The 17,553-nt window shown below is 34.5% G+C and overlaps 1 protein-coding gene across 5 annotated transcripts in view; it reads right to left on the reverse strand.

Annotated features, from left to right (window-relative positions):
- CPNE8 (copine 8) overlaps positions 1-17,553 on the reverse strand; it is a 239,321-nt gene that overhangs the window by 103,006 nt on the left and 118,762 nt on the right. For all 5 annotated transcript variants that reach the window (XM_077953184.1, XM_077953185.1, XM_077953182.1 and 2 more), the window contains 3 exons: positions 8,859-8,962; positions 3,666-3,770; positions 2,401-2,442 (listed from right to left, as the gene is read on the reverse strand). In XM_077953184.1, coding sequence (XP_077809310.1) covers positions 2,401-2,442; positions 3,666-3,770; positions 8,859-8,950 — 239 coding nt within the window. In that variant the 5' untranslated portion in view covers positions 8,951-8,962. The remainder of the gene's footprint in view (positions 1-2,400; positions 2,443-3,665; positions 3,771-8,858; positions 8,963-17,553) is intronic.

Here is a 17,553-nt window from a genome sequence, read left to right on the forward strand (position 1 = left end):
CACAACTATTACATTAAAGTAGCACAGAGTAAGTCCAATGTCCAGGTTGCAGCCTTTCACTTAATGCCAAGAATTACGATTACAATGCTATAAAAAAGACAGTGCAATAGTTATGAATATACTATTGGAAGTGGACTGCCAGGGTTCAAGCCCTGGTTCCACCATTGATTAGTTTTGTGACTTTAGGCAAGTTACTTCTTTGCCTGAGTTTCTTTATCTGTAAAAGGTAATTAATGTAGTACCTATAATTTATTGTGAAAATTAAATAAAGAATAACATTAAAAATGCTTAGACAATACCTGGCATGTTAGAAACTTTCAATAAATCATATCCTGAATAGGAATGCTCAAAGTGCTCAAGTCAGGAAAAAAGATAATTAAATTCCAAGGTAATTCTGATCTTCAAAGCTATTCAAAATTCTTATGGCTCAGAAATAGATTGGAGACAATAGGAGAGGCACAGAAACTCACCATTTGAAGGAAGACATTACAATATCTATAATTTCAGCAAATTTAGGATTGAATGTCTATGGATGCGGATGAAACCTAAATTTATACCCCTTATTTATTAGTGGTTAAATTAAAACCATTTCCCAAAGTTTTAAGCCATTTCTCATGTGCCCAAAAATACTCATCTCTAATTCTAATGTAATATCACGTACATTTCTGTTACATTAGGATTAGAGACAAGTTCTATTTAGAAATAACTCCAAAAACAGGTTTTATATTTTCAAACTGAAAATCAGTCAGATGTGCTTCAGCCTCAAGGATTGTGTTTATGTAATATTAAAGGAGCTCTGGCAGCGAGCTGCACTTTTTGTTTCTGAACAGGAACCTGGTTAAAAATTACTAGGGAAAAGCCACCACTTTTGCCTATTCACAATTAAAATAGAAAATAGGGTATATAACACAGGGCATAAAGTCCATTACTCAGATTGGCATTACTTCCTTTTCTATTATTCTGAGCAGCAAAACTCATTTTCTCAGTGAATCAAGTTTAATAACGCAATGGAGCATAACTCCCTATGGAAAAATAGAAGGTTTTCTGATAAGGTTTCTCCAGAATGCACATAGAACTAAATAATACACTAACCAAATGAATACCTGGCAGAAATGTAAAGATCAGTAGCATAGCATGTATTATTATGACGTTATCTCTAACAGCAAACTTCAAATCCGTGTTATAACTCATTTTCATAATAATGCTTGGGATACAACTTAAAGACTGAAATATTTGAGTTTTATATACTTATTTGGTAGCAGCTAAAGTGTGGAATAATAATTTCCACTTCTCTCCCCATCTTCTCTTATCACTTCTTGAAAGAAAAGAAAATACTAGTTGCATCAAATTCTAGGACACTTATTGCACCGTGTTTGTCAGTAAGCATATGGGCAAGTGTCATACACATGATGGCATGTGGCTCTCCAACTGAGCAACTTTCTGCCTATGCAGCAGAAGGGATGAGAAGGGGGTGCCCTCTCAGCACAGGCCAGCCTTCTTGAACTTGTTCCTGTATTCACAGGAGTGTTCAGGTATCCAGGCACTTCCATCCCTTTGGGGTTGGTTTCTGGCTTGTACATGATGCAGAGAGAAAAGCATTGTTTAGCTTTAACCTCAAGTTTCAGCTCCATTTATCAGTGAGCTATGGATTTGAGTTTAGGACAAGCATCAACTGAAAAATTAAAAGTACCCTTTGCTTTCCTATTTATCATTCTTCCTTGACATCTGCATATTCAGCCCTTTCAGGCAGTAGTCTAGGGCAAAATAGGATTTGAGCATTTCTGGGTCCCTTGGCTTAAGATCATTTTACAAACATCTCATCATCATCCTACGTAGATGACAGTAGAAACAAAATATGCTTAAAAAAGAAAAAGTAGTGTGTTTCTTCTCTTTTAGTCTTTAATATCTACTTTGATATGCAGAGAACTACAGTGATTGCAGAGCTCTGAACAACTATTTGGTCTGGCAATGACCAGACACAATTCTTGAGTTTTGTTGTATGATATATATATATATAGGCAGAGTTGGGTGGTGAATGCAATGCTTACTTCCGTTCCCTTGAACAGTATGGGATATCAATGTTATAGAAATGTTCAGAGAAACTGTGAGATGCATAAATTTGATACTCATTACAGCTATAAAACTAGACATCTATAATCATCAGATTTAAGTTGAAAATCTTTACTAAGTTACTGGAAATAAGAAAACCCTCTATTTTCATCTTGAGGTTGGAGGAAAATATGCTCATTCTTAACATGTCATGTAAATGCATCAGTAACATTTGGAAAAACAAAACAAATATGCAATCTAAAAGTTACAATTTAAAAATGTGGCCATTTCAATGTATGTGCCTCTTAAAGCACACCTAGTTCAAGAGTAAGAAGATAAGAAAAGTCTTACCTCCCATCTCGATCCCAGTCATACACCTCTACTTTGATTGTTCTGTACATGAGAAAAACATAAAGTTACTTAGTAAGATCAAAATAATGTATGGATGAGAATTTAAAAATAAGTTGTTTTTTTAGATAAAACAGTGTATGCTTATAGATTTTACATATGAATTTGAAGTTAATTTTGCTAATTTCATTACTATAATCCAATTTGTATCTTAAAAGAGGCTTCTAAAACTTCATTGATTCCTTAAAGAGAGTAAGAAGAGTCTACAGGGGAAGCAGGTGCAGTTTGATAGAGCCCCCCAAAGGGATGGTGTGCACCCACTTCTCCACTCTTGAAAATCACTGTCTTGGAGCAGTGTTTCTCAAACTCAGCATAGATCAGAATCATATGGAGCACTTGTCCAAACATGGATTACTGGACCTCTCTCCTGGAGTTTCTGTAGGTCTGGATTGGGGCCAGATAATTTGAATTTCCATGAGATCACCAGGTGATGCTGACTGATGCTGCTAATCAGGAAGAACATTATGAACTTTCTTAAGAACTTTTCTAAGAACTTTCTTAGGAAAAAATGAGTCCAGCTAAATACAGATATGATCTTATTAAATGAAAAGAATGATAGTCAAGTGGCATGATAAATTTCAAACTAAACTTAGTAACATATTGGTAATCAATAGTTCTATGACATGGGTTAATAAAACTATTTTTCTATCACATGTAACAAAATAAACATTGAGATTTTTACTTTTTATTTGCTTTTCTTTGGGATGGATGGGGTTTTTATATTACAATCATACAATAAAGTTTCATAAGAAAAAAAACTCGGATACTAAGAAATCTTCAGGTATATTATGGGAAAATCCTCAGGCCCACCTTACCCAGGTAATTGTGAAACATTAAAATCTCTTGTGCTACAACTATGGAACTTTTGTGAGTCAGCAATCATGAGTATTTCAGTATAACATTTTCAAGAGTATTTCAGGGTTGATAACATATCTAAGCATAGTGTTGCAACTTTTGTTTTTCTACTTGTTCCACTCTAGAAGGATTGTACCACGGCAAAGGCTGAAGGCTATGAAGATTCTGAAATAACTTTTGAATAAATTAAAATTTAAAATTAATATTCAATGTATTTTTGCATTTACATATTTTCATTTTTGGAAAGTTAAGTTTAACCAAATTTTAATTAGTCAATTTATGCCACTTCTCCAAATCACTGTAGATTTTTTTTAAAGTTATTTGAAGATTTTTGAATAAACTATCCTTCTTACCTGTCATAGTCTCCATTACATAATGCTCTAACTGAGATCTTGAATGCTTGCCATACCGGATTTAGAGTGTTTTTGACAACTTCTGTTTTATGACAAATTGTAAAACTGTAAAGAAAAAAAGTTTTCAGTTATTTGCATGATTTGACTATTTTAATTGATCTATTGTTTTAGTAGTCATTCCTCTATTTACCTTTTGTTCAGAATAGTCAGTCCCATTGTTGCTGCTACATCACTTCATGAAAAGAGATATGTGATTTTAAAACTTGAAAGATCACATCACCATAATCTCCTTTGTAATAAATTTACCAAAAGCAAACTGAAAATTCAATAAATCCTGAAGCTGTTTTGTAAAGAATCTCTGTAAAAATTGTGGTGACATGCTGATGGAGTGAAAAATATCCATTGGTCCCTAAGAATATGAAGGTCACCAGCAACTTTGAGAACAGTTTTGTTGGAGTGTTAAGAAGAAAAACCTGGTTTTAGAGTGGGTTTAAGAAAGAGAAGAGAATCTGAGGCACACTGTGTAAACCTTTTTTTTAGTCTAGCTGTGAAGAAAAAGGAAAAAATCAGAATAATTTAAGGGAAAAGAAAGGATTAATCACAGGAAAGGTTTTTGTTGTTCTTGTTGTTACTTCTTGATGGAAGAAATAACAGCAAGGTTGTCTGCTAACGGAAAAGATCTGGTAGAAAGGAAGCCACTTCTGATGCATGACAGAAAGGTGGGAGCAATGTTTTTTTGTTTGTTTGTTTGTTTTTGAGATGGAGTCTCCGTCTGTTGCCCAGGCTGGAGTGCAGTGGCGCGATCTCGGCTCACTGCAACCTCTGCCGCCCAGGTTCATGCAATTCTCCTGCCTCAGTCTCCCAAGTAGCTGGGATGACAGGCGCCTGCCACTGCACCCAACTAATTTTTGTATTTTTAGTAGAGATGAGGTTGCACCATCTTGGCCCAGCTGATCTTGAACTCCTGACCTTGTGATCCACCTGCCCCAGCCTCCCAAAGTGCTGGGATTACAGGCGTGAGCCACTGCACCCAACTAGGAGCAATGTCTTTTAAGCAGGTAAGAGTAGATGGGATCCTGAGCATCAGTGGAGGACCTGCTCTTGAGAGGCCAGATAGTCATTCTGCAAGAACATTCAGGAAGGCAGAGTACATGGGTTGATGTTGTGATGGGATCATGAGGAGGCTCTCCAATTGCCACCAATTTCTTATGAAAGAGGATGCATAACAATGAGCAAAGAAGGAGGATGAGACATAAGTGATAAAGTGTCTGGGATAAAGAAAATGTTCACTTACTAAGAAAAAGGAGTACAATTCCTCAGGAACCCCAAGGGCCCATTTAAGTTTACCATCACATCATGAATCTATAGAAAGACCAATCAGTGTGTGGGTTCTTTCTTTATTGAAACTACTGGTTCTATATATCTAAAGAATTCCTAAGGGAAGGAAGACAGTGATTCACAATATGGGACAGAATTCATGAAGCCTTAAGCTTGGTTTTCTGATTCAAATTCCAGTGTCATTTCTACAAAATGATTCAATCTGAAGACATCAGTCAGCTCCTCGAAATGTTCTTCCTTCATGTGAATTTATGCAACAGTTTCTGAGCTAGAAACATTTAAAGTAATCTTCACTGAAACAATAAATAAACCCAATCTTCATCAAGACCTTAGTCATGAAGTGTTTCAAATGCAAGTATCTAATAGTAATGACACATGAAAATATTAATAAATACCATAGTGAATATACTGCCCCTAACCCCCACAATGAAATATCCACTCTTTGATAGGTCTTCAAGTTCATTTTCCTACTCTCAAACAAGAGGGATGTGGTTCTATTAAGAGATAAGATAGAAGCATAATACTTTATGAAAGGATCAAGTTTTTATCACAAGACTTATGGCATTAGTGCCTTCTCTTTCCTGGGAGTATCCTCACCCATCTAAGGAAACTCGTGTCACTAAATTGTTAGAGCCCAGGAAAATGTATCTGTGGTCAAATGTTCTCAGAGCTGACTCACCTGAAGCAATTTAGGAGTCACTGGGGGGAAAGGCATTACAAGTAAGACAGAGGGGCAGACAGAGAAGACTCTTGAAGGGTAATGAAGATGTCTAAAGCAGAGGAAGAAAATCAAAGTGGATAGGGGAAGGTGAGGGAGGGCTGTAGGGGCTCAGAACACAGAGAAAAGGCAAAGGTACCAAAAATTGTTAAGAAAAATTCACAGAAAACAAATTACAGAGGGAAGGCAGAGCTCTATGTTGGTTTGTTTCAGAAATAAACAATATATTCATTAAGATCCATTCATAAAAATGCAATAAGTTCTTAAAGATCTACAAAGGGAATTTCTCTTGTATCATATTCTAATATATAGCAAATCTTTGGTATGATGATAGATATAGATAGCTAAATAGATGATAGATAGATGACAGGAAGAGAAAGAGAAAAGGGAGAAAAAGAGAGACCGAGAGAGAGACTAGACTGACAGACCAACTGACCATCTTCAGACCAACATGTTCAACCATCTACCGACTTTTTGGCCTCTTTGCTTATAGTTAAATCAAAATTTCTCTTATATTCCTAGTGTCACCAGCTGCAATAATTAAATAGTTTTGACACTTGAAACATTTCCTCTCAGGGAAGGCATGTCCTTTTTACTGAGATATTTATGAGGCAGGTAGTCATTTGTTGCCTACTAATCATTCTTATTTCTAATGTATTAGATACCATATACACAGGAAAACCTCACTGGTAAGAATTCCAGTCCTGGTGTAACTCGTAAAAATTCTGGCAGGAGCCCAGTGTAGCTTTTCCTAACATTCAGAAGTATTTCTATATAAATATTATGTGTGTGTGTTACAAATAGTATTATAAAAATGTATTTTTATTAAATAACTGGTATTAAGATACTTTAAGTGAGGCCACTTACCAAAAATGGCTATTCCAAAGGAAAATTATTACCCAATCATAAATAAATGTTAAGTTACTAAATAGATGTCAAAGAAAGAATATAAGAGTATAAGATCATATAGTATGAAGGCTTTTAATTAATACTTCCAGTAGAAATTAAGTTTTTCCCTTCTTATGAAATAAGTAACAAATACACTAGGTATTAGGCAATTTTTGAAATAGTTCCATATTTTAAAAATATTTAAAATAAAGCTAGAATCTTTGCAGTTAAAAATAGAGACAAAAAGTGAGGCGTAAAAGCATCTGTATACATTCAAAATACAACAAAGTATATGCGTGCATATACATACATAAAATATCTGGATCAAGCTGCAAACTAGGTTTCTGTGTGTAAATATAAATGGAAAGTTTTCTGAAATGAGATTCACCAACTTTTAAAAATAGTTTTTTCAAACTAGTTGACATTTTTGGATTAGATGTATTTTTCTTAATATTTAGATTTTATTTAATGAGTGAACACCTTTTTTTTTTTTTTTTTTGAGACAGAGCTTCACTCTTTTTGCCCAGGCTGGAGCATAATGGCACGATTTTGGCTCACTGCAACCTCCGCCTCCCAGGTTCAAGCAATTCTCCTGCCTCAGCCTCCCAAGTAGCTGGGATTACAGGTGCCTGCCACCACGCCCGGCTAATTTTTTGTATTTTTAGTAGAGACGGGGTTTCACCATGTTGGCCAGGGTGGTCTCGATCTCTTGACCTTGTGATCCGCCCACCTCTGCCTCGTAAAGTGCTGGGATTACAGGCGTGAGCCACCGCGCCTGGCCGTGAACATCATCATTTTTAGAAGCACAATACATTTTCTAATAAAAGTATCACTAGGAGAATTAGATGTGTGATAAAGTGAAATTTTATAATTGTACAACTAATCTTGATAAAGAAAACTAATAAGAATAAAAATAGAAAATTCAGGGACCAAGTAGTTCATAAGACCATTTTCATTCAAGAAATTCGGAATCATTCTTGAGATTTTCCTCTGTTTTTGAAATGCCTGGCAAATATTATTTTCTTCACTTTCTAACATTTTTCATATGAATAAAATTAGTGTTTAGATGCATATGACACTCTGACATTTTTACCACTGAAAAAGAAGGGAAATACACAAAATCTAACAGTATAACACAATAGCAAATATATCTAACAGTTGCTCAGTAGCTGCATCAGCAAACATCTCCCAATAAGTAAACCATCATTTTAAACAGGCCAGTGCATTCACTTTGAATAGCAAACTTTCTATATCATGCAACATTTTATACTTATTAATAACACATTGTATAGTTTCATATATAAGAGTAACATTTTTCTCATTCTATTTCCCTAATTTTTAATTTCCAAATAACATGTTCTCTTTAGCTGATATATTACACATAGTTTAAAAAAACAAAAAAAAAATTAACTATAACATAATAATATTAGCTAATGCTTAAGTTCTTCTTATGTGTCAGGAAAACTTAGAAACTTTTTTGTATAGTAACTAATTTAATCTGATCAACAACCCTGTGAGGTAGCTATGATTACTACCCCATTTTACAGGTGAGGAGAAAATGGAATCTCACATAGATTAAAAACTTGCCATAGTACTATAGCTATTAAGTAGCACGGTTATTATTTAAATCTAGACAACAGAAATTAGCCATATTATTAACAACTAAACATTCTCACAAATACTAAGTACAATATGAATCACAAAAAACAAGTCAAATATATCTAATAGTAGAACCATACATATTAAATTATGGTCTATAACTCATAAAGACATTCAAAATTTATAGAAACTAGTCTAATCATAACTGGCAAAAGTATTCAAATTACTAGAATATAATGAACATTTTTATTGAAAGTTAAACTCAGATATTATTGGGAAAAAAAAAACCCATAAGCTCCACATCTAAGAAAAGGGTTTTGGTTCAAATCTATAACAAAATATATTTGTTTCAGCATTCAGGTTTTCACAAAATATAATTCTTCTAAACTATTTAGTCAATGTTATAATTGTATAATAAGTAAAGAGGAAATATTTCTCTGAAACTAGAAATGTTTCATTTTAAGTATCAGACAAAACATAAACTATTTATAAAGTTGCACATTATTTTGAGATGCAAAAATCACATCAATTTTTAAAATCTCAAACTATTTTACTTCATTAATCCGTTTAATGAGTTTCTCTGAGAAAAATAATTATAATTCAAGTATCATCATTACCATATAGTTAAAATGCATAAAAGATAAATCTACCTGCCATCTTCATTACTTCGATAAAATACAAGAAAAGGATCTGATTTTCCAAAAAAGTCCTTCTTGTCCAATTTGTTTGCACAAAATTGCATCAAAACAGCATCCTAAAAGCAAAATTAATAAAATAGTTCACGACTTGGGCTATAAATAACTGGAAACTGCAGATCACAAACAAGACTCGATAAGAAAACATATTTGCTATTTTAATGCAAATGGCCAAGTTAGGGAGAATCCCAGACAACATAAAATTGCTTTTTAAAGGGCTATATATAACTTTAAAAATTTTGCTGGTAATTTTTATTCTAGTTACAAAACTATTACTTTTCAAAAACTTTAATATTTTTCCCTTGAAAAGTGATATTAAGCTAGGTGACGCCAGGTACTCAATTTTATAATATAGGATCCTCATTCATATCTTCAGTTATGCAGGTACACATTTTTAGAACATAGTTAAACAAATTCCTGTTCATTAAAGAAATATTTACTAAGTTTCTACTACATATCTACTACGTATCAAATGTTAAGATGTATTAGATGATTAGATGGGGAATAAGAAAGATAAACACTGACCACATAGTTTATAATCTGGGGACAGGAAAGTTCCTTCTTAATCATAAACAAGTGCACTATAACGAATCAGTAACTACATTTAAAAACTATTTTCTTCTATAACTTAAATTACAATTTGCATGTTAATTATTATGTCAAATAGATCATTTTCATCATTCTATGCACTCAAACACTCGCAGCTACATGATTTAAAGGAAAACAAGCTAGGGTATCATAACACATTATTGATAACCATTTTTAAAGTAGAAAATGTACTGTTATTTAAAATTAAAATAAATACTTTTGTGGGGTGTGTGTGTGTGTCGCAACAGCGAGACTGTGTTGCCGAGGCTGGAGAGCAGTGGCGCGATCTCCGCTCACTGCAAGCTCCGCCTCCCGGGTTCACGCCATTCTCCTGCCTCAGCCTCCGCAGTAACTGGGACTACAGGCGCCAGCGACCACGCCCGGCTAATTTTTTTTGTATTTTTTTAGTAGAGACAGGGTTTCATGGTGTTAGCCAGGAAGGTCTCTATCTCCTGACCTCGTGATCCGCCCACCTCGGCCTCCCAAAGTGCTAGGATTACAGGCTTGTGTGTTTTTTAACTGAAGAGGAAAGCTAAAAATGTTGGAAAGAGGTGAAGTGGCAAAGTAATTCAGATTAAACAAAGAGGTTACAACTTTGAATATTACTTGATAAAATGTTAACAATGTCTAAAAAAGCATCTTATTCATCACTTCTTTATCTTACAGAGTCCAGCAATACTTACTAAGTATACACCTAAAATTTTAAATTATTTCCTTTCAGTAATTCCAGAAGACTACACAAAACATGATGCTATCTTTATCATTCATTCATTCACTCATTTCCTTACTTAGCAAACATTTCTCAAGCATAGTCAAGCTGGAATCTAGGAATACGGTAACAAACAAGGCAGTATCTACCCTTGGAAAGGTCAGATTTCTTAATTTCCCATTTTCAAAATTATTGGTATAGTGTTATTTGATTTTACTTTTAGCATGATATGATAACTTCTATCAGAGGAACATTTATAACAGAGCAGGAAATACATCCTAGCAAGGTATAGTGACAACAGAGGTAAGGACAATATGGACATCATTATCACCTCAAACCTCTCAAGCATATCATGTTCTTTTTAAATTTGAGATTTAAAGATCAAAAAGTTCTATACTATCTATTATAGAAGCAGTGAAATACTCATTCTGGGTGATCAAATTATAAAATCAAGGGCAGCATTGAAAAGGACTAGCTGTTTGGTTTGGTTTGTTTATTTTGAATGCCCTTTCATTTCCATATATATTTAAATGCCCCTGGGGGAGAATGGCTTTCTAAGAACCTGGGGACATTCCAAGGACATTGTTCTTGCAGAAAAACAGTACACTTTAACACATTTCTCCCAAAGCACCTGGACCAAAATATAAACTTCCAAGAAACATTCTGTATACTTACAATGCATAATAGATAAATGAAATGTGTTTATTTCAAATGGATTGTGAATAAAACATCAGAGGTATATTATTATAAAAGCATGAATTTTCATTGGCTTATTGGTAAATGTAATACTAAATTTAATTTTTCAAATTATACTCCTTAGGACTTGCAAAATGAGTAACTGATTCAAAATTAAGATTTATTTCAATGCAGAAAATTATATAACCTTAGGAAAAATAATGTTCTTGCAATTGCCCAGGTTAACAACTTAGCAGGGATTAAGTGGTACATTTGTATCAAGCACAAAATAAATCTTGTTTGAGAGGAAAAGTAGTTATATACTTTTAGAAATACACAAGCATCACTGCAAAGTTTTGTTTTGTTTTTATGCCTTATGCTTAATGTCACCTAACACATTTTTAAGACCTCTCTTTAATACTCCACATATAAGGAACATTCTATTGAATAAAGCCACTTGGATATTTCACAGACACTTCTAACATGTTCCAATCTGAACATCTAATGTCTATTCATAAACTTGCTTCTCCTATAATCTTCCCAGCTCAATTTGTGGCATTGTCATTCACTCAAGTGCCCAAGGAAGCCATCCTTGACTCTTCTCTTTCCCTGATCCTTTATCCAATCCACCACCAGTTGCACTATTTACCTCTAAAGTTTTGCTCAAATCTTTACTTTGGCTCTGCTGCCACCACCTCAGTCCAGTTCAATCTTATTTCTCAGCCAGACATGTTCAGCGACATTTATTCCTTACTTCCACTTCCATTCTTTGATGTATCTAATCCATTCTCCATCAGCAGACAGAGTAAGGTTCTTGAAACATGAAAAACTCATGTTGCTCACAACATAAAATGCTTTTAGGCTTTCCCTTGCATTTAGGAAAAATGCAGAACCGTTAACATGATCCGCAAAGGCCAACATCAAATAGGCTCTACCAGCCTTTTCCACCTTCATCTGGCAATGTTTTAGCTCAATCATCTCCCACTGCTCACCCCTGACCATCTCACCTCAGACCCACATGTGCCTTTCCCACCTCAGGAACTTACACAGCTGTGTCTGCTGGAATTCTTATCCTTGGGCTGGCAAATGCTATTTCTTCTTTAGGTCTTAGCTTAAATGCCACTTTCTCAAAGAGGCCCAGTGATCCCCCTAAGGCTTAATAGAAATTACATCCCTACTGTACTCTCATAATATATTTGAATCACTTGGCACATGCCATGACATATATTACCTGAATAGTCAGCCGACTAATGTCTTTCTTTTCCACAAACTCTGTTCATTAAAAACAAGGACCAGGGTTGGGGGTTGTGGTGTTGTGTTTTGTACTATTTTTTTCTTGCTATTCTATTCTAAGCATTCACTCCAATGACATAATAACATTTTGTAAACACTATTGAATCAATCAATAAAAACAAAAAAATTCTTTATGAAAAATTTTAAACTACTTTTAAAATACTACATAAAAGGCCAGGCATAGTGGCTCATGCCTGTAACCCAAGCACTTGGGGAGGGCAAGGGGTACTTGGATCACTTGAGTCTGGGAGTTCAAGACCAGTCCGGATAACACAGCAAGACCACATCTCTACCAAAAAAAAAAAAAAAAAAAAAAATTAGCCAGGTGTGGTGGTGCATGCCTGTGGTCCCAGCTAGTAGGGAGACTGAGGTGGGAGAATCACTTGAGCCCAGGAGTTCAAAGCCTGCAGTGGGCCATAATTGTGCCACTGCACTTCAGCCTGGGCAATAGAGTAAGACCCTGTCTTAAAAAAAAAAAAAAAAAAAAAAACTAAGTGAAGATACACTCCCACTATAACTTCTAAACTATATTAGTTTTTATTGTGGCATTTAATTAAGTATAAAATTTGCATTTGAATAAAACTGTCTCAAAATTAATTGAGATAATTAGGATCATTACACTACAAATAAACATTTGTATAAATTTATGACCCATACATCTCTTTTTTTTTTTTTTTGAGACGGAGTCTCGCTCTGTCGCCCAGGCTGGAGTGCAGTGGTGCAATCTCGGCTCACTGCAAGCTCTGCCTCCCAGGTTCACGCCATTCTCCTGCCTCAGCCTCCCTCAGCCTCCTCTCCTGCCTAGCTGGGACCACAGGTGCCTGCCACCATGCCAGGCTAATTTTTTGTATTTGTAGTACAGACGGGGTTTCACCGTGTTAGCCAGGATGGTCTCGATCTCCTGACCTCGTGATCCGCCTGCTTTGGCCTCCCAAAGTGCTGGGATTACAGGCGTGAACCTGTACATCTCTTAAATGCTACCATTTCTTTCCTGTAGAGTATCCATCTAAAGGAAGTATTAATAATATTCACATTTTTAGAAGGAAACATAGAGCCTTGTGATACTGGCCTTGGATATTATTTATTGGATATGATACAAAAGCATGGGCCATAAAAGCAAAAATACACGTGGGACTGCATCAAACTACAAAGCTTCTGCTCAGCAAAGGAAACAACAATCCACGGAATGAAAAGGCAACCTACAGAATGGGAGAAAATATGCTGTGGTTGCTATGGCTTGTTTGTCCCCACCAAAGCTCATGTCGAAATCTGATCGCCAGTATGACAGTGCTGGGAGGTGGGGCCCCATGGAAGGTGTTTGGGTTATGGGTGCTGATCCCTCATGAATAGGTAGTTGCTGCTTTCACAGTCTTGAGTGAGACTGGATTAATTCTCTCAGAATGAGTTCATTCTTTTGAGAGTGGGTTTTTATAAAGCTGGGGTGCCCCTCAGGCTTCCCTATGTTCACAAATGTCTGCTTCCACTTTCACTTTCTCTGCCACATTGTGAAACACTATGAAAGCCCTTACCACAAGCCAGTACCATGCTCTTGAGCTTCTCACCTGGTGGAAGAGTGAGCTAAATAAACTTCTTTTTAAAAATAAATTACCTAGTCTCAGATACTCTTTTATAGCAACTCAAAATGGACTAAGATACTGTATACCATAAAGGTGAATTTCCAAAATATATAAGGAACTCCTACAAATCTTCAAAAATACTGCAAAAACTATAAATATATAAAAATGAAAAATAGAAAATCAACTCAATTTAAAAATGGGCTAAGAACCTGAATAAGCATATGTCTCAACATATGCTCAACATATGCTCAACATCACCAATCATCAGAGAAATGCAAATGCATACAAAAGATTAGCTCACACCTGTTAGAATGCCTACTATCAAAAAAACAAACACAATGGGAAGTAGTATCAGTGAGGAGGTAGAGAAAAGGAAACCCTTGTACACTGTTGGTAGGAATGCAATTAGTGCAGCTACTGTGGAAAATAGTAGGAGGTTCTTCAAAAATTAAAAGCAGCACTACCATATGATCCAGCAATCCCACTTCTGGGTATATGTACAAAGAAAGAGACTGCAATCAGTATCTTGAAGAGATATCTGAACTCCCATGTTCATTCTAGCATTATTCACAAGTCAAGACATTGAAGCAAATGAAGTGTCTATCAACAGATGAATCGATACAGAAAATGCATATATATAATTTATACACACACACACACATATTATTCATCCTTAAAAATATTATTCATCCTTAAAAAGGAAGAACATCTGTCCATTTGCAACAAGATAGATGAGCCTGGAAAACACTGTACAAGTGAAATAAGCCAGACACAAAAAGATAAATACTACATGTCGTAACTTACATGAGGATTCTAAAACAGTCAAAATTATAGAAGCAGGGAGTAGAATGATGGTTTCCAGGGACTGAGGGGAAGAAGAAACTGGAAGGTATTATCAAGGAGCACAAAATTTCAGCTATGCAAGATGAATAAGTCATAGAGATCTACTATATACAGTATGGTACCTATGGTTAACAATACTGTACTGTATATTTAAAAATCTGCTGAGAGGGTAAATCTTATGCAGTTTATTATCACAAAAATATTAATAATAAATAAATAAGCAGGGTAGGAGGAATCATTGGAAGTGACTAACATATTTATGACATCAATTATATGGTGATGGTTTCATGGATATATACCTATCTCCAGACTCACCATGCTGTATACATTAAACATGTGCAGGTATTTGTATGCCAATTATACCTAATAAACTGGTTTAAAAAATTGTCATATTACAAATGCATAAATTAAAGCTCCAACAATATAACCTCACTCAGCTAAATAGTGAAAAAGGCAAAACTAAAATGTAGGTGACCTGACTCCAAAGCCTATGTTCATTGTACAAGTTAATAACTGACAACTTGTTTTAAAGAAAAAAAGTATGGATTTTTATGATGTTGTAGGTGAATTAAAATGATTGCATTCAACATTATAAATAATAATGCCCATACTTTTAATGTTCTCTAAAGCATAAATTTAAAAATCATTGATTCTTCTGAAGTAACTATGAACATTGCTTTGAGTACACTTGTGCATTCTACTATACTAACATAATAATGAAATACTATTTCAAGTTTATTAATATTAATAATGATGCTGATGATCAATAAGGCTCTAGCCAAGAATTAGGACACAGAAAACATAAGATGAAGTTGCACCAAGATTTTAAACAATATTGATAAAAATATTAGATCTATAATTTCTAAGTATGAGAAATACGTGTTGACTCATTGAAAGAGAATTCCAGATGTTCTTGAATTAATTGTAAAAAAAGGGATAAAAATACCTACACCAGTAAATGACACATTCCCTTTCATTTACCAGGGCCTAGTAAAATAATTTTCCAGGCTCTTCCAACAAGAGACTAGAACTGAAAGTGGAAGATATTTAGGATGCAGCCTGTCCATACCCAGCCTACGTCTTGGTATCTTGGTTCTATTTTGAAATATAACTGATAATACTGTATTCATGACATATTTACACAAAATATGCTCAATAAACTCAAGATTTTGACAAAATAGCATGTTAATATCACCATAAAGAACATGTATCTTATTAACTGTGAACTTCCTTTTTTCTTTCCTAATACAAAGCCTATATTATCTTAAACATTTACAAATTGAGACCAGAAGTATAAATGGTGATCAGATAATATAATTTAAAAGAATCATTGTATCATTTTAACTAAAAACAATAGGATGACAGGTAATATCTCTGCATTTAAATAATTATGCTATATTTTCTAAGGCATTGCTTAGTATATACATACTACTTTTATGTACATTATAGTATCAAACTTAATGTTATGGTAGTTGATTGTCAGGACTGGAAGATTTTTTTTTTAAATAGTCTAGTGATTAGTTCACATATTTTGTTTTTTTTGCCCTTCAAATATGAAAAGTAAAACTCAGAGTAAGTAGTGAAGTGTCTTGATCAGACAAAGTACAAATTAGTAGCAAAACCAAAACTTAACTTGAATCTGATAGTCTTTAACAGCATTACATGTGGGCATGTTTGGGTATTTTATAGATGAGAAAACTGAGACTGATATGACTATGACATGCCCAGGGGGACAAAGACAATGAGCACAACAATAGGAAGGCTTCAATTTACATGTTATTTTAAATGACTTAAATTCTAACATTAGTGTTTAATTATTTCCACTCACCTGTTATTATAGTTCCTATTGTTATCTCACTGTTCTACCCCCGCCCCCAGAATCCCATAGGTATGTAATCAGTTGTAATACCCAGTTTCTATCATTTGCTGACAAGTAATATCATATGATTCCCTGAGCATACTATCTCAGCTATCTATCTATCTATCTATCTATCTATCTATCTATCTATCTATCTACTGATCATCTATCTATATTTGAGAGATATAATATATATACATATATATTTGAGACAGGGGCTTTCTCTGTTGCCCAGGCTGGAGTGCAGTGAAACAATAGCTCACGGCAGCCTTGAATTCCTGGACTCACCTTGGCCTCCCAAAGTGCTGAGATTACAGGCATGAGCCACCATGTCCTATCAGAAATGTATTATGTAAACAAGGCCACATAATTTATCTAAAAGTTAAAAAGACAACTTCTTGAGATAAAAAAATAAACTATGGCTCTCTCTATAAAAACTATGGTCAGTGTCAAAGTGTTAAGCTTTTGTTAGTTTGGGTGAGTTTCTGTTCCTACGATCAAGCAGCAATTAAAAATAAAGGGCACTAGAGGTAATCTAGGGAAAATTTATTTCCTCTGGAAATATCAATTCCCAGAGATCTGTTGGCCCACATTAAACAGACAATATTGACTTCAGATTCAGCTGGCCATCGTTACTTTCAGTGTGGAGTGTCATAGTTATCTTCCCATTTCTTGACAACAGTGAAATCATTAAACATGAGTCAATGAGCATCAGCAAATCACAACTAAAAGTAACAATCTTCTAAAACTACAGAGTATGCACTCTGTGCAGTCATACTGCTAGATGGAGTGGCAGCTGATCCTTTCTTCAAATGTGGACTTCCCAAGCTAACAAGAGATGGAAGTAATATAAATTCTGAATTAATTAAATTAGAAAAATTGGGGAAAGTATGTTATACAAATCGGGTAAATGCAAATGTCAAGAAATATTCCTTCAGGATTACACACAAATCTTCAAAAGTTTTACAGTAATTGAACTGATTGCTATAACGGATGATTCCTTATACTAATGCTTAAAAAGCAGTATTGATATTAGGTGTTATTTTAATACTTTCAATTCCTTAAAAGATTATTAAAATAATTGATTTTACTTTTCGGACTATGAAA

The sequence above is a fragment of the Macaca mulatta genome, chromosome 11, assembly GCF_049350105.2.
Source record: "Macaca mulatta isolate MMU2019108-1 chromosome 11, T2T-MMU8v2.0, whole genome shotgun sequence".
NCBI lineage: Eukaryota > Metazoa > Chordata > Mammalia > Primates > Cercopithecidae > Macaca > Macaca mulatta.